Source organism: Stenella coeruleoalba, assembly GCF_951394435.1.
Source record: "Stenella coeruleoalba genome assembly, chromosome: 1".
Taxonomy (NCBI): Eukaryota; Metazoa; Chordata; class Mammalia; order Artiodactyla; family Delphinidae; genus Stenella; species Stenella coeruleoalba.
The window spans coordinates 50,285,817-50,304,178 of NC_137169.1; the positions used below are offsets into that span (position 1 = coordinate 50,285,817).

At 42.9% G+C, this 18,362-nt stretch overlaps 1 protein-coding gene across 7 annotated transcripts in view; it reads left to right on the forward strand.

The window, feature by feature from the left end:
* Nucleotides 1–18,362, forward strand: part of FGGY (FGGY carbohydrate kinase domain containing) — a 420,429-nt gene that overhangs the window by 333,138 nt on the left and 68,929 nt on the right. For all 7 annotated transcript variants that reach the window (XR_013828299.1, XM_079921233.1, XM_079921234.1 and 4 more), the window contains one exon: nucleotides 1,836–1,930. Coding sequence is in view for 6 of the 7 variants with exons in the window: in XM_079921233.1 (XP_079777359.1) it covers nucleotides 1,836–1,930 (95 nt within the window). In the remaining variant the exon portion in view is untranslated. The remainder of the gene's footprint in view (nucleotides 1–1,835; nucleotides 1,931–18,362) is intronic.

An 18,362-nucleotide genomic window follows, 5' to 3' on the forward strand; every position in this document is an offset into this window, starting at 1 on the left:
GAGGAGGGCTTCACCCCTCACTGAGATTCATCCTAACAATAGAGGCCACCACTCTCAGGGGCTTATCATAGACCAGGAAATGTGTTAAGCCCCATATGTGCCCTTTTTCATGGATCCTCACAGCAAACCTGTTATCATCCCCATTTTACACAGGGAGAAACTGAGGCTAAAGGGTTTAAGTGACTTGCTGAAAGACACAGGGCTAGTGGAACCAGGTCTGCGCTTTTCCCAGAGACCCCACCCCACCTGATACTTGTCAGCAAAGTCTCCAGTGCTGGCCCTGCAATATGGGGCTGGTATTCCTAAGTCCACTGGGATATGTGTGGGAATTCTTCCCCCAACCCCCTTCGTCTGGGATGGCTGGGGCAGCTGCCCCAGCCCTGGAGTAAGACAGTGAGTTAGGAGATGGTGGGAGCACAGAGGAGGATGTGTCAGGGAACTCTTGCCAGAAAAGATAGGAAGAGAAATCCAGTCTTTGGAAAAATAATGTCTTGAGTAGAGGAAGATCTCACAGGTCTGGCCACAGAGCTTACCTCTGTGGAGTTTGCTGCCATCTCCTGATTAGCAAATATATTTATATTTTATGTACGTTTCATTTCATATACACACACATATAAAATACTAAGAATTCTAAATTATTCCTATTCACCTTAAGTCCACTGTGAACCTTCAGCCTCTGGGAGTTGTCATGTGGAGTGTTCCTCCCTGCCTGGTGGACCCCTACTCATCCTTCAAATGCTTGTTTAATCCTGAGCTCCCCTGCTCTGACCCCCTTCCCCATCTCGAAAATTCATTCGTTCATCACGTAAGCAGTTACAATGTGCTAGACACCGCTCTCAATTCCAGGGATTCAGCAGTGGACAAAGAGTCCCTGCCCTCATGGAGCTTAGGTTCTAGCAGGCAAGACAGACAGTAAACAAGAGAAGTAATAGCACGGTGTTGGAAGGCAATGAGGAAATCATGAGGCGGGTAAGGGATGTTGTGGGTAAGTTGTCATTTCACTTCAGATGGTCAGGAAAGCTGCAGTGGGGAGGGATGTTTGCACAGACTTGCAGGAGGGAGTTGCCATGGGGACATCTGGAAGCAAGTGACCCAGACAGAAGGAACAGCACAAGCAAGGGCCCTGAAGCAGATTCAAGAAAGGGCAAGGAGGCCGGGCAGTGTGGCCCAGAGGAGTGGGGAAGCCAGTCAGGGTGGGAGAAGTGGCACGGATCCTGGAGGGCCTTGTCAGCCTTGGTAAGGGCTTTGGCTTGTACTCTGAGGCCCCTGAAGGAAGGATTCATCACACCCTCTCTCACTACTTCCCTTTCCTTAGTGCATCTCAGTTGGAGACCCAACCCCCTGTGTGGCCTTTATCTCTCTCTCATCCATCTCCCCTTTGAGACCTGAATAGCAGGACAGTCTTATTCATCTCTATATCACTGGCCCCACAGAGCACTTCGTAAATGTTTGTTTAACTGCTTAAAATGGCAGGTAGCAGCTAGCAGAAGCCTGGAAAACCTGGGCAGAAAGGTCTCCTGAGTTCAGATACGTATAGATAGATAGATAGATGATTGATAAATAGATAGATAGATAGATAAATATAGATATAGATACATATATAGATATATGGTGCTGGCTTCCAGGGGACCCTTGGCTACTGCAGCAGCAGGCAGAGGCAGTGAAATCCTTTAGAACCAGGTAATCCCAAAGAACAGGGAACTGCAAGGGGGAGGGGTGGAGCACTGCTGCTGCCTCTGCATCAGGTGTTTGTGCTGCTGGAGCTGCTGGCCGGCTCCCCGCGTGGCCCCTGGCCCTACTACTCCCTAACCAAGGTGTGGCCTTGTCCTGCGCAGGCATGCCTGTGGTCCTGTCGCAAGAGGTGGAGTCTGTTCTCGTGGGTGCTGCTATTCTGGGGGCCTGTGCCTCGGGGGATTTCGCTTCTGTACAGGTACGTGAGGACCAAGGGGTGGGCCATGGCCCCTCCCCTGTCTGGGGCTGTCCTTCCTCTTGACAGCAGCTCATGTCTTGCAAAGCACACACAGGATATAATTAAGAAATGATAGGTTCCAGCCAGGGAAAGCACAAACACTTCTAGCCTCACATATTTTTTGCAGTTTTCATTTGACTTGGCCTCCATTACTGTCAGTCGTTCTGTCTTTCTGTTGGTTTTCTTTTTTTCTCCTTCAAAATAGCTCTTATATTATTTCATTTGAATTTCCCCTTGACCATTTTTCTTTTAGCAAGCGAAGCAGGTAAGGTACAAAACAAATTTTTCATGTGAATTTCTGATTTGTATTTGCTTCTTTCATCTCCATCCACCACTTTTCAAATACCTCTGAGGTCTCTTTCAGCAAGGTACACAAATGGAAATGTTAGTAAAATGGAGTTAGAAGAAAAAATAAGGAACAAAGATATCGGAAGAAGGAAACAACTCGATGGCAATGATGGAGCAGACAGTTTGACTCTGAGCTTCCTGGCAGCCGAGACAAAAAAGAACCCATGATAAGTTACATAATTCTTATTTTCAAAAAGAGGAAGCATACTAGTTTCTTTAGGAGACAAAGCTTTTCCTACCACTGAATTGAAAAAGACATTTCACATGTGGGTTTTATGGAGAGACTTTGAGTGGTAAAATAGTAGGATTAACAACAGGTTTACAAAAAGGTAGAGAAGCAGTATAGTTTACGGCTGAAGGCACAAGCTCTGAAGTCAACCCTCACTTGACTTCCAACTAGTTCTGTAACCTGACCGTTCTGCTTCCACTCCATTTCTTTATCTGTAATAATGATCAGGAGCACATTATGAGTTCTTTCTCTGGACCGGGAATGTACGTTCAGTCCCGCAGCAGCTCTATAATTCCCATTTTATAGTTGAAGAACCTGAGGCAAAAAGAAGTTAAATAACTTGGCTTACGTTGAAGCAGCTAGTAAATGCCAGAACCAAGAAGTCTGGCTCCCAAGTTGTAACTGAAAGTTGAAGAAATATTTGTTCAGCTGAGTCACCGGAGAGCTTAAGTGACTTGCCCACGGTCTCAAAGTCAGGACTAGAAGCCAGGTTTTCCACCAGTAGCCCAGTAATGAGAACCTTATTTATTGTGACCCTCTTATGTACCAAGAACTATGCTAGGTGCTTTTCATATAACCTTCCTGCTACCTCTCACAACCCACACAGGCAACAGAGATCCAGAAAGATTACGGAACTCAAGTGTACACTATTGGAAGTGGTCACATGCAAGAGTCTGATACCAATATCTGTGCTCTTTGTGCCACATTTTGGGAAGTGTGGTGCACGGCACCCTGCCAAGCCTCTCAAATTGATGCTTGTGAAATATCCCTTCCAAAGAATTGAACCCACTCATGAATGCTTGTGGATCTTAACTGGAGTTTTTAAATAAAGATGGTAGAGTTGAGTTTTCAACTTTTTTCTGGATTTTCTGGTGCTGTCTCAGAAACATCACGTGGAGATGTTTATTTATTGTTGAAATGTCAGTGACTTGTCAGTTATTATTTTAATGTGTTGATTTATGAAGATGTTCTCATAACTAGTTGCCTTGCACTTCCTGGGACAAAGCATAATTGCCAGAACAAAACAGTAGAGATGCTTACTAAGGCCCTGCGTAGGTTAATGCATATTATGGACTGGAAGTTTCTGTCCCCTCAAAATTCAAATTTGAATCCCTAACCCCACAGTGTGATGGTATTTGGAGATGTGGCCTTTGGGAGGTGATTTCGATTAGATGAGGAAATGAGGGTGGGACCTTTATGGTGAGATTAGTGCCCTGATGCGATGAGACACCAGAGCTTGCTTTTTCTCTGCCATGTGAGGACACGGCAAAAAGGTGGCCATCTGCAAGCCGGGAAGGGAGCCCTCACCAGAGCTCAGCCATGCTGGCACCTTGATCTTAGTGCCTCCAGAACTGTGAGAAAATGAATTTCTATTGTTTAAACACCCAATCTGTGGTATTTTGTTATGGCAGCCCAAGCAGATGAAGACACCTCATTGAATCTTGACAGTCTCCCTGCCTGCGGGAATAAGGCTTTCTATTCCTGTGTTATATATGAGGAAACCCAGGCTCAGAGAGTTTTTAAGAAGTTTGCCCAAGACTACAGTTAATAAGGGGCAGAAGCAGAATGGAAATCAAGGTCTCTCTGGATTATATCCTCTGTTGATTTTCATTCTTTTTCTACTTTAGTCTAATTTTTTTTTCTTTTTTCTTGAAAAAAAATTTGGCTTCTTAAATGTTCAAAGGTGAATTTTCTGAAAAGAAATGTCATTGGTCACAAATCAGGAGACAGTCTGCCACTGAAACAGAGTAGTGTGACAAGATCCGGCTGCTTTATCAGATACTTCATACCATGCCTTGTGGCACCTTATTGACATCTTAGTCAAATCTGGAGTTTCTAGCTCTGAGAAGTTTCCACTCACTTCTTCTCCTAAGTGGAAACTGAGCTTCATCCCACACTGACATCTTCTTCACTACATAATATTTTCCCTTAATATTCTGGAACAGGATCTAAGATATGGTAGATCAAAAATTGGAATTGTTGACTTGAGTAGCAGCTGCAAGGCCCACAAAATCTTAAAGACAAGTTCATGTCTCCTATTCGACCCGAGGAATTATGTGCCTCTCCTGACTATTTTTAGGAGACACTGTAATCTAGTAAAGAAAGCCCCCAGGTGCCAGAGACCTGAATCTTACCTGTCATCACATGCCTGAGGGAATCCATGTGGTCTTAACCTCTGTGCATGGTTGTTGTACATCCTCAAACAATGTCACTTGGCCTCTCCAGGTGCTCTTTTCATTTGTTTGTTTTGTTTCCTTTCTAAAAAATGTTTAAATAAGAATTGCCATTCATGTGGAACTGCTGAGATAGAGCCTTTGAAAGATTCAGTGACCTCCGTGAAGCCCAGGTATAATTGTCAACATTGTAATAATGATTATGTTTGGAAATGTAAATGCATGTGAACTTGGCTTCATTCACCCCTCTCTAAAGAAGAGGTGCCAACCTATGTGCCCCAGGCCTGGAGACCAGCTCAGGATTCTGGCAAGTTGAGGTGAAAAAGAATTACTTCCTCCCTGTGATTCATATTTTTCAATCTGAACTTCAACACAGTTTTTTCTTTGAACTTCATAGATCCTAGCTTGATCTTCAGGGTGCCTGCCACTCCTTCCTGTAAGAAAGCTGAGCAGAGCTTGCCAGCAACTCAATGATTCCAGCAGGCCAGATGTTTTGTCTTCTCATAGACCACACATCTGGTCGTTGGATAAAGGATTTCACTTCTTATCTGGATGGGCAGACTTTAGTAGACTCAGTTGGAGTCGTCTCCTTCAGATGAAGGAAAGGCTAAGAAGACTCCAGAAGACCCAGGCTGCAGACCTAGGGAAGAGTCCTACATGCCCAGGGAGACAGGGTTTCCCAATGTCTTAGGCCCATGAATGGATGGCTTCAGCCAGGGGTAGAGCGCTATACCTTCCTTTGGCAGTACCAACAGATCAGAAGGACTTAGAATTGTGGATTTTACTTACAGCTATTGCAAACTTCTATATATTTGAATTCTGGGGAAAGTTTATCAGCTGGAGGGAGAGGGATAGTGGATGGAATTATCTGATGGGGGTATTAATGGAAGAGATTGGTCAAGTACAAGGTCCATTGCTATTCCAAATTTTGAAGCCTGCTGACAGTTCCTGCTTCCACCTCTTGTTCATTTATCCATTCATATTCTCATCCTCAGAGTCTCTCTCTCCCTCTCTTCCTCTGCCCGTTCCTACCCTCCCTTCCTTTAGACAACTAAAGTCTTCCTGCTCCTGTTCCCTTTCCAAATTAGGATCTCACAAAGGGTAGTTATAGCCATCCATCTGCATTAAAGAATAGAATGACTAATAATATCTTAAAGAATTGTCCCTCTCCAGAAATGGTGTTCTCCTTTTAGTAGTTTTCAAAACTATTCTTCCATTAGACAGTGTGACAAGTATCATGTCACAGTTGTCTTTGTATCTGCAGCTTAATAAAATGGAATCAAATCACAGAGATGCCATTTTCATGGTAGAAGTTCAGCTATTGAGTAAGTGGGAGGGGATGCAAGGAAGGAAGTCTTCCTCCCTCCTTAGAGTTATCCAGGCGGTCTTGGCATCTGTGGCCTTTCCACCTGACCACTCCCCCATCCCTAGAATGTCACCCATCGCTCCTCTGGCCATCAGTGTGCTCCAAAGTGATCCTCTCAAATTCTGAATATCCTGGAAAGCAAATAATTATCATTAGAAGTTGGGAGCATCCCGTAACAATCCCCTAGGCTCCCAGGCCCTGGGAAATTAACACACTGGAAAAAAATCACTTTATGAACTATCAACATGCTTACACTTCCTAAGCACAGACGATAGAGAGGTTCTAAGAAATGCAAAGGACACATAAAGCAAGAAAGCGGTTTCAAGATGCCGTGAGAGAAAACTCAATCCAATGGCAAAGAGGCAGAAATACAAAATGGCTTTCCACTTTCTGCTTCCTTCAGCCCCTCTGCAGATGTCGTTAGCTTCCGGTAATGTCTTATCTTAAAAGAAAGCTTTTTTCCCCCCAAGACTATTTATATAAAATAAGCTTTAATTCTAACTGTGCTATTGATATTTATCTTGACACCCACCCTTGCCCCCCAAAAAAAGCAGTAGAGGAAGCCTCTGAAGCAAAAATCAGCAGAAGGAGACAGTGACAAGAGATCAAAATGAATTCAGCCATCATTTTAATGGTAGTACCAGGGTAAAGAAAATAAGCCCTTGGAATCAGCCAATTAATCAAAACCTTTTTTCCTCCCACGGTGTGAGGGTTGCCGCCTCTGTAAACCATTGACTCCGTGCGTTCCCACCATCAACTTTCCCTGTCACGTTCCAGACAGACTCCTGTGTCTCGCAGACCAATGCATCTAAGTGGCCAGTGGAGAGCGGTGATTACTCACCCTTTCTGTAATGTGTGCCCACAGGATAAACTATCCGCGCTGACCGCAGTGGTCTACCCTCAAGGTCAGTCCTTGCAAACATCCTCACTGCTTAGCTGAAGCCTCTCCTTCTGTTCTTTTTCATGACATTTCCTTCATTTAGAGCCAGTTTCTATTCATCACCTATTATGTGCTTCAAAGCCTGTTATTTTTTTATGCTATACAATACGTCTCCATATTGTTTTGTTTTGTGAGAGTTAACTTTCTGTGTTTTTTAGTCCTGTTTGGCTTCCTGTCACCATAAATACCAGTTTTACGTTTTGCGAAGTAAAGTTGATTACCATGATCTTGCTTTCTGGAGGTTTGGAAAGACTGATATATAATAGATGTTCAGAAATATGAAACCATGCCATTTCTTGGCACATTCAGTCTTAATTTGCTGGGTTTCTTTCCTTTTTCTGGAATACAACTACTAATTCATGTTCATTGGGAAAAAATAAGAAAATTCAGTTAAGCTGAAAGAAAAATATGAAAACACTGATATTACTGCCCTAAAACAACCACTATATTAGATTCTGGCTTCTATCTTTGTAATCTTTTTGTACATACTTTTAAATTATTTTATACTTTTCTAAATTACAAAACTGTGTTCATACAATGCATATTGTTTTATAGCCTTTTTCCCCCCCACCCAAAAATACATAGTAAACATCTTTATTTATCATATTTGTAGGCTGTACAATTTTCTGCCCCATAGTAGACCAGCGGTCCCCAACCTTTTTGGCACCAAGGACGGCTTTCGTGGAAGAAAATTTTTCCACAGATGGGGGTGGGTGGGGAATGGTTCAGGCCGTAATTCCAGCGATGGAGAGCCGCAGATGACGCTTCAATCCCTTGCCCGCCGCTCACCTCCTGTTCTGCGGCCCGGTTCCTGACAGGCTGCGGACCAGTAGTGGTCCGAGGCCCCGGGGGTTGCGGACCCCTACTATGTACCATGACTTATATCCCCAGTCCTCTAGTTTTGAATACTCAGGTTGTCTCCGTTGTTTTAAAGAATGCTGCAACTAACGTCTCTGTATCTGAATTTTTGCCCATACCCTAAATTATTTACACAAACTAAATGATGGACGTATAGTTATTTGGTCAAAAAGTTTGCCTAACTTTTAGGATTTTGATACATGTTAGCACTTTATACTCCCACCAATAGTGTGTGAAAATTCAGGGCTCACATTCCTCGTGTATAAGGCATCTTTTGCTGTGAATTTTAGTTTCATTTGGCTTTCATTCCCAGGTCTCTTAAAATCCTATTTATTTCACATATGGTCCTGATACTATCAGTTTTTTTTAGTAACCTTTTGCCCTTTGCTGCTTAAGCATGTGTTTCATGAGATATGAGATTCTGGTTTCTAATTAAATGGATTCAGGTTTCTGATTGGACTTTCTGTATCCTGTCCCATATGTGAGTGCCTCATAGAAAATCAACAGAAAACCTGAAATGGTAATTAATAGTTTAAAGAAGGGTTAAATTAAGAATGTGATGCTGGTCCTAACATTCTTTATACTTACTGCCATACCTGGTTAACAGTACATTCTTATCTTTTTGAGAATTGCTCCCACTCAAAAATAAATAAATAAATAAAAACAAACCAACAACAAATTCAGGTTCTGATTAATTATACATCTCCTTGTTCCAATCCAATTGGCAGAATGGCACCATGGATATAAAAGTCAAAAATTAGTGCAAAATTAGTATTCTATTTTTAGGAAATTATTTCAGTTTGTAAGAGATATGACATTGGACTCTCCTGTTCCTTACAGGGTGATCCTGGAACAGGGCCTGTTACTTTCCATCCTTTGTCATTCATAGAATCCTTGCATCAACCAGTGGATGTTAATAGTCCCCACTGTGCAGATGAGGACAGTGAGGCATGGAGAGGTCATATAACTTTGCTTGACACAAAGTCCATGCTCTTTTTGTTCCATCAAACCATGTTCTTTATATTCCAGTAAATATGTATCTGTTGCTCGGAAAAAGTGTAGATTCCAGTATAGCACTTTAGCTGCGCTTCTACAGGGTAGTGTGGTTTATAGAACATATCAGCAGCACATGTTTAGCCTCACTGCTTGGTTGAGTATGGGACATAGAAATAAAAAGAAGAAATGTATGCTCTTTGGTTTGGAAATTTTCTAATTCCTTTGCCTGGAGAAGGCTTCATACCATACTCCCAGTAGTGTTTTGTTTTATTTATTTGTATTTAATCATAATCTGTCCATTTACTTTTTATACAGATATATATTAAAAAGCACTTTAATTAAGAACTTTAATTAAATGACACTTTTTATAGTATTGTTATTAACACAGAGATGTAGGCTAACAAATATTTTTTCCAAATATCTCCCTCCACTTGCAGTTTTTACTCAGGAACTTAAGATTTGGGCTTTTATAAAAGAAAACAGTGGCCAAACATCTACTGAGTACTTTAGAAACTTAGAAGGGTTTCAGAACTGTATTTCTAAAATAAAGTTTACCTACCTTTTTTTTTTTTTTTTGCGGTACACGGGCCTCTCACTGTTGTGGCCTCTCCCGTTGCGGAGCAACAGGCTCCGGAAGCGCAGGCTCAGCGGCCGTGACTCACGGGCCCATCCGCTCCGCGGCATGTGGGATCCTCCCGGACCGGGGCACGAACCCGCGTCCCCTGCATCGGCAGGCAGACTCTCAACCACTGCGCCACCAGGGAAGCCCTGAGTTTACCTACCTCTTTGACTTATTTTGTTCAAGACAACATTTTATACTGGTGCAAATCTGAAAAAATACGTTAGATTACTTAGTAGAAATGAATGCCTGTAAGTACTTAATTCCTCATTCTAATGATCATTTATGCTTCTCCTTTTTATAATAAATGTCCTTGTTGGAATAAATCAGAAATGAATAGATAGGACTTTTTTTTTCCTCCCTTTACTCTAGGATGTCATGAATAGATTATCCATGCTGTATAACTTTAATATTCAACACAGTAAATTAGGGTATGGAACCAAATAAGAGATGAGGGAAGACAAGACCTTTAGTTAAATCAGGAATTGTCTGTAATTGGGAAAAAGTTGTGAAAAATGACTACACACACAGACAGTCATATACACATACATACCACATACCACTGGACAAAGTTTGATTCAGAGTCATGGAATGTTTAGAGGTCTTACTGAAGTATATGAAGGACTTTTGGTTCCATCATTGAGGCAAATGATCAAGAAGTATGCAAAAGAAGAAATACCATTATTACAGTTGCTTGTCAGAGGTGTTTGATACGCTGCAATGAACCATAAAGTACCACGTGTGTAGAAACTTGGATGGCATGTCTCTCATCACATGCATATCAAAGAAATTTGAACATTTAAAAATTTAGTACCATGTTAAAAGTTATACATAAGGAAATTTCCTATACTATTATCATCATAATTTTACAAATTAAGAAACAGGGTAGGAGGGTTTAAGTGACTTACCAGAGCCCATGGCTAGAAAGGGATGGAGCCAGAATCCAAGGCCTAGCCTAGGATTTCAAAGCTGAGGCTTGTTCAACTTGGTCATACATGGGAGTGGACTCCTCTGGGGCTGAGTGTGATTGCCATTATTTAAAAAACCTAGTAACAGTAATAGACAACTAGAATTTTTTTTTTTTTTTTTTTTTTTTTTTTTTGCGGTACGTGGGCCTCTCACTGTTGTGGCCTCTGCCGTTGCGGAGCACAGGCTCCGGACGCGCAGGCTCAGCGGCCATGGCTCACGGGCCCAGCCGCTCCGCGGCACGTGGGATCCTCCCGGACCAGGGCACGAACCCGTGTCCCTTGCATCGGCAGGCGGACTCTCAACCACTGCGCCACCAGGGAAGCCTGACAACTAGAATTTTTAAAACTTATTTTATGGAAGTATAGTTGATTTACAATGTTGTGTTAATTTCTGCTGTGCAGCAAAGTGATTCAGTTATACATATATATATTCCTTTTCGTATTCTTTTCCATTATGGTTTATCACAGGATATTGAGTGTAGTTCCCTGTGCTATACAGTAGGACCTTGTTGTTTATCCATCCTATACTAGTTTGCATCTGCTAATCCCAAACTCCCAATCCATCCCTCCCCCACTCCCCCTCCCCCTTGGCAACCACAAATCTGTTCTCTGTGTCTGTGAGTCTGTTTTTGTAGACAACTAGAATTTGAATGTACATTAAAATGTCCCTGTGTTAGTCAAGGTCCCCACAGAAGTTACCTTCAAATTAGGATAGTTTTAGAGAGCTTAGTAGAGGGACTATTTACATACTGGGGACCAGCCCTGGAGAAATCACAAGGGAGGATATAGTATACTGGGGTTTGTAACAGCTGGACCTTAAGAGGTGAAGGGAGAGCACAGTTACTGAAACCCCTGAACCCCAGAACAGAGGGCTGTGTGGAGGCGACCGAGTCAGCTGGCTTGCCAATGACCCTGGAAGTGAAGAGCTGGGTTATTGACCCCATCTTCCTCCCGCTCTCTGACTTACTGTCGGGCTCCCCATTGGCTGGAGTCAAAGTCATAGGGCAAGAGAGCTCATTGATATAGTCTGTACAAGTGAGCCTGGCTCAGCCCAGAGAAGGGTGGGAGGGGTTCTTTAGGAGCGAATGCAGCTGTCCTCCGTAGTCATCCAGACTGGGCTGTGCAGGTCTGTCTGCGACCAGAGGCCAAGCTGTGAATGGTTTGTTACAGATTGGCAGTGAGATAAGGGACTTGCATCAGAATATAAATCAATTACAACATTTTGTTCGTAGCAAGATGTTCTCAGTGAGAGAATCAGGGTGTTTGTTTACTTTCTGGAGCAAACTCCTTATGTCATTATGGACGGGCCCTTTGAGTAACACTGATCAGATCTGTCAGCTCTGCAGATGACAGGCTAGGGTGCTCAAAAGGGACCCACTTATCCCTGCTTTCCTTTTTCCGCCTTCCCTTCTGCCAAAGACAAGAAAACTGTGCCTCTTCTGAGCTGGGCACTGTGCTAAGGTACTTGAGATGCCATTTGATTCTTGCAAGGTAGGTTATTCACCTCACCATTACAGATAGGAAACTGAGGCTCAGAAAGTTTAAATAACAGATCCATCATCTAACAAGTAGCAGAGCTGGCGATCAAATCCAGAGCTGACTCCAAAACCTGTGTTTTTTGTATAGGCTGCCCTAGGGCCATGCTTAAAATTATCTGACATTAATACCCAGGAAACAATGCAGGGTTCTAGGGGGGATTGCCTTGTTTGGAGACCTATGGCTGTGTTCTCTGCTTTTGGTAACAACAACCAAGCCATGGTTTCTGGGAATAGACACACCCCAACTCCCAAAAAGTCAGACAGCACCATTTATGGGTCCCATGTTACTTTGCTTTACAAGGCCTTTCCCAGCCTAGCCAGCCAGATCAGAAGGTGAAGTCAGTTTGTTTCTAAGTGGCTCTTGTCTGTTTCTATCTCTTTTTAAATCTGGGAGGTCAGGAAGAAGATGGGGAGAAAGAATTCATGACAGGGATGCATTTCCTTAGAAATGTTATTAATTGGCTGGGCAAAACAAGAGAAGGAAATAAAATAGCTGCTCCTTACTAAGTAAAGGCATCTTCTTCCCTTATCTCATTAAAAATTAAAAACACTCTTGGTTTAAGCAGGGCAAATTAGTAATTAAGTGCTATATAATCAACTTGTGTAAACATAATATCGAAGGGGAGGCCAAATTAATCACTCTGCTGGCTTGTTTTTGCCCCCATCAATGCACCTTTTACTTGGGTCCTTCCTGTGATGTCAGGATGCATTTCCTGCTCTCCTCTGCAGCTGGAGATAGGGTGGGCTGTGATATTGGGCTGACAGATGACAGTGGGCTACATCTGGAAAAGGCATGTGTCTTGGCCTTGATTCAACTAGGTGATGAGGCTCCCTATTTAATCTTTTGAGCCAAGGCTCATCAGCAAGAGGCTGCCACGTGACAGGGACAGTCCTCGATGGTAGCAGGACAAAAAAGATTTAAACACATCTTGGGTCCCATGGAGTTCCAGTCTGGTGGGGAGGAGGTAGACACAGACAGATACAGTTATGAAAAAGTCAACACTAAATGTAATGACAAAGACACAGCGCCTTGGCTTGGGCTCAAATCATGGCTCTGCCACTTACCTTAAGTGAATTACTTAATTTCTCTGTGCCTCAGAGCTCTCATTAGTAAAACATAACAGTAATATCTGCATCATAGGTATATTATCTTACAACTCGTGTTGTAAGAGGTCAACACGTTAGTACATGTAGAGTAGAATACTGTCTATTTAATGTTGGCTCTTATTTGTTTAACTACAGTTGCTATACAGTGGATAATGGAGCACCAAGGAAGGAGTGTCTTCCATTGTCTTAGGGCTAGAAATAGAAAGGTGCTTCTGAGAAGGCAACATTTGAACCAGGCCATATAGGATTAGTTGGTGATAGAGCTGGAACTCTGTGTGGAGAGGCATGTGAACCGGGCTGGCTCTTAATCTTTGCAGTGGAATACCTTCTCTGAAAGCAGAGGAAGGAGCATGTGCCTCAGTCCTGCACAAATCTCTCTCCATTTCAACTCAACACAATAAATATTAGTAATAACTGCTGGAGCTCAGTCGTGTTATGGCAACTGCCTGCCAAGTCTTGGGGGTGGAAGAGGGTAAATGAGCTGAACCTGTTGTGGACGGAATAAGAGGAAATCAAATGAGGCCAAAGAAAGTAGCCCACTAAGTCACCTTGCTACACTCAGGGTGATGGCATCTCCTTGGCTTGCTAGCTATGTGAACCAGCCTGGCTGGGCAAGGTACTTAGTTTCTCTGATCCTCAGTTCCGTATTAACCGACCCCACTGAGTTACTGCAAATATTCTATGCATGAAAGCACAGTTGGCATAATGCCTGGCATGCAGAAAAGTACTATTATTAATATTTCCTGTATTCATTTGATCCTTACCCCAAAACCAGTAAAGTAGGTGGTAGCATTGTCCCACTTTATAAAGCAGGAATTTGAGGCATCAAGACTGATAAGCTAAAAAAAAAAACTGATAAGGTGACCTGAGGTCACATGGATGGCTAGTTGGGGGAGGAGGGCTGCAATTTAGCTGGTCTGGCTCTAGGCCCACTCTCTGCATATCCCCTGCTGCCCAGTGTCTCAGAGGGCACCTAGAGCTGGCTTTACATATTATATGCTAGAAATAGGGCAGAGGTCACTTGATTATGTCCAGGCCCCTCAGTTGCTAATGAGGAAGAAATCCTTTCTCCTGTTTAAAGGAATGATAGGGTTGAGCCTACGACAGTGGTCACCCTCTAACAGGTGGGGCAGGTGGGGCAGGCCAGGGTGACTCACCAGGAATGATCATCCCTTGGACGCAGTGGCGATGCAGCTGCCTGCACTGAACTTGGCAGTTTTGCTTAGGGAAGAAAACAATTTGTTTATTTTTTTATCCTTCATATTCCTCTTCCATAAAGGATTTGAGGAAGCTTATAATACATGACTAAGCAGAATAAAACTAAGCAAAATAAAACTCACAAGTTAGAAACTATGTAGGAAGATAATATACCAACTACTTAGACTAGGGGCTTCTCAAGTATATATATATGCCTGCAGGCCATACCAGGTAGGCCATGGAAACAAGCAGAGAACAAGATGATTTCATTCTGTACCAGATTGGAGAATGTATACTCTGCCTAAGGACCTTGAAATTCAAATTGTTTTAACCCTGCGTTGGTGAGTGTCAGACCAAGCAGATGTGTGGGACAGGTTTGGCCTATGGGTCTCTGACCGACAAATAAGGGGATTACTTGGAGCTTCCCAGCAGCCAACACAAAACTGGAAATATGTCAAGTCATATAGTGTCCACAGAGTCAAGGAGGTGTACCAGTTTTCCAAAAGAGACCACGTTTTCCCTGGTACCAAATTCTAAAATGTCCATTCCTTTAAAAACAAACAAAGAAGTCATTCCATGGAACTTTACAGAAGAAGCAGAAGAATTCATCCTATACTACCTTGCTAAAGGTCCGGAGCAGGACATTGAAACTTGACTTGAGGTCAAGAATTGCCCGGGCTTATAACTTTCTGGAGCTGTCACCTGCCCCAGGGGTAGGACTGAGAATACCCGGCATGGTGGGTGGATGGCATGTGCCTTACCACTCTTCCCTGAATATTCCTTCCCTCAGGCAGCTTCACAAACAAAGCTGCGTCACTGACCTAGGAGTGTCTTAGAGGACCTCAGTACTAAAGCTTTTTACCAGCCTGGCATCAGGGAAGTGCTAAAATGAAGCACCCATCCATCGAGAAGGGCAACAGATGTGGAAGCCTATCAAATGTCAGTAAACAGCAAGCCTTCAGAGGCCACTGAACTTGGCATCCTCTTAGCAAAAAGACACTGTTGCCTTCAAGAGGTAAAGCCATGGACTTTTATAAACTACATTAAGTGATGTATTTTTTTTCTTAATCTCTACTTTTTTTAAGGGCAAATTTAATGTTCCCAGAGTGTTCTAGGCTTTCAGTCCTGGAAATGTAGGTCTTCAAAATATCCTCCCAGTGATTATGAGAAGTTTCATGTTCAGCTTATCTAGTACCCTCCCTTTTACTGTTAGCAGTATGATTCATATTATAAGCAATAAATAGGACCATAGTTAAGAGCACAGACTCAGATGTCACATAAATCTGGGCTCCGATCCTGAGTTCAGCTGCTAAAGCTGTACATTAGGTCAGTCCCTTTACCTCTCTAAGCTGGTTTTCTCACTGTAAAAATGAGACCGTTAAGAGCGCCTGCCTCATAAGATTGTTGTGAAGATTAAATGAGATAATATGTAGAGAGTATTGAGCACAGTTACTGGTGTGAATAAACTTTCAGTGAGTTATACAAAATTAGAGTAATATTTATGATACCTATCATTATCAGCTGACTGTAAATCACACGTTGTTCTAGCGCTTTATGTATATTATTGAGATGGCTGGGCCACTCATTTGCCTGTTTGCTCTCAGATAGCTTATTCACACCTGCCCTGCCGTGTATTACATTTCTCAGGCTCTCTGGAAACTGGCCACTGAGTAGATTTGGCCAATGGGAGATGCTGATGGAAGATGGACGTGCAGGAAGCAAGCGGGGAGAAGTCAGGTCATTTCTCTCTTTCACTGCAGCAGCAACTTCATCTCCTGTGTGATTCCAGCTCCCAGCCTTTCCCTTCAGGTCCCAGGGCTGACCACTCAGCCATTCTTTGGTTTCAGCTCCAGCCTGACATGGCCAGCCCCCGGCTCTGGCCACACCACTACCTCCCATCATCCCTTGATCCCTAAGAGGAGCAGCAGCTTTTTGCCGTCCCCGATCTCTGAGTTCCTTCAATATCATCTGTTTGGCTTCTTGGTTTCTTGTGTCATCAATGAAACCGATTTCTTGTGCTCAGTTCCTTTTGTTGAATGACGTAGAGTGGTTTCGCTTCTCCCGACTGGACTCTGATTGATACCGTCACTTTTAAGCATTAAGAGAAGTCAGTCCTTATGGCAAATCCACTTCCCCTCCTCTCTCCCTGTCAGAATGAGCTAGGCCAACAGGAGAAAGGGTGGCCACTTATCATGGAAAGCAGTTCACTTTGACTAAGTGACACCCAAAAGACAAGAAATTGACGTTAGCAACTTTAGTGAATACCCAGCTCTGAATAAGCCCACTCTTGAGTCAGGCATTGAGGCCAGTGGCCACAGGTAGCTCAGCACCTGTCTCAGGAGACACAACTTGATTACAAGTCCGAGCCAGGCACAGTTCCAGTAGTGTCTAGTCAAAAGGAATAGAAACTCCTCTTTCTTGAACCAGAACTCTGGACCTTTCTAAGTGAATCACTCTATTACATGTGTGATTATTCTCATCACCCAAATGAGGAAATAGAGACTCAGAGAGGGCAAGCGATTTGCCCAAAGTCACATAGCTATTAAGTAATGGCATTAGGAGTTTAAGTCTGTATGTCTCAGAGCTTATGTTTATTGAGACATATCTTTTACTCAGGGTTTTCCAAGCTTTCTTCCTATCTCAAAGCAAATTATAAGAAAGCTACATGCATAAGTCATATTGCTCTGGCCTTCTTGTAGATGTTTCCTTGCAGAATCAATATTTAGCCTTTCTCACCTAACTCTCACAATAGGTTTATGTGCAAAGTCTCTTTTTTTCAGTTTTACAAATGAGAAAACAGACTCAGAAATTAAAAGAACTTACCCAAGGTCACACTGGGTGTTAATATTCAAGCTGGAATTTGAATACAGGTTTTTGTGTCTCCAAGCACATGCTGTTTCTATGGGTGACCTCAAAGTTGTGGATAGTGTAATAGAGGGCCAGATGTTTTACAATTTTAAAAAAGAAAAAGAGGAAAAGCAAGGCCAGGTTCCCCACCTTCAAGGAGCTGACAGGCTAGAAAAATAAAAATGAAGTAACCTGAAACCGGAGAGTGCCATTACATAATCTGCTCCCTAGTAACAGCTACAAGCAGGAAAGAGAAGTGTGGCTTTGTATAAGAAGTAGGGCTTGAAGTGGAAATGTTAACTTAGGATGAGCAGAGAAGCAGCAGGAAGTGGGCTTTTCAGGTAGAGGTGCTAGTGAAAGCAAAGGAGTAACACAGACAGAAAGACATCAACTCAACTCCTAGGAAAGCATCCCAGTTCGGGAGTAGCAGAAGAGAAAGCTCGATAGATAAGGACCACAGTTGATAGGGAATGGGGGTTGTCAACTATAAACAAATCATTAGGAGTTTGATCAGGAGTCTTGGGAGCATCCTTTGCCCAACATCCCCTGACTCTATCATTTTTTATAAAAAATGTTTCAGGCTAATAGTCTCATTTACTTAAAGTCAACAACATTAAGTGCTTCTTAGATAGTAATACTGCTTCCTGCTTAAGCAAAAAGCCTGTAAGTTAATTCAGCCTGGGAGTAACGACAAAGATTTATTATTTATCTCCCAGCAGTTTTGAAGCCTCCCTGAAATATAAGGCCACACTCTTTAAATGCCCCTAGAAAGTTATCCTATTTCACTAGAGTGCATTTGTGTATAGAGTATAACATTATCAGGTTTGAAAATTTCAGGATGAAGAAGGCACCTTCTGAGACAAGGCCACTGAGATATGGGAAGCAAGCAACCCACCTCACCCCACCTCAAAATCTACCCCCTCGCCCCTCCCCCCGTCCTCAGCTGACACCTTGGCCGAAGGAGCCTGTGTGTTGCAGTTGATCAGACTGAAATTCCTACCAAGTTGGCCATGTCAGTTTCACCTGTCAGCATCTCTGATGAGGAGGGATCCTGACAAACCAGACTGGTTTAGATAATTGGATTATAGCAGTTGTCTTCATCTTAGTAAGCTGACTAACTACTATAGACAGACGTTTACAGAGGAGAAATTTATAGACAATCCTAAAGTGGAGATTCGAGGAAGTGCTTAGACGACTGGGAAGCAG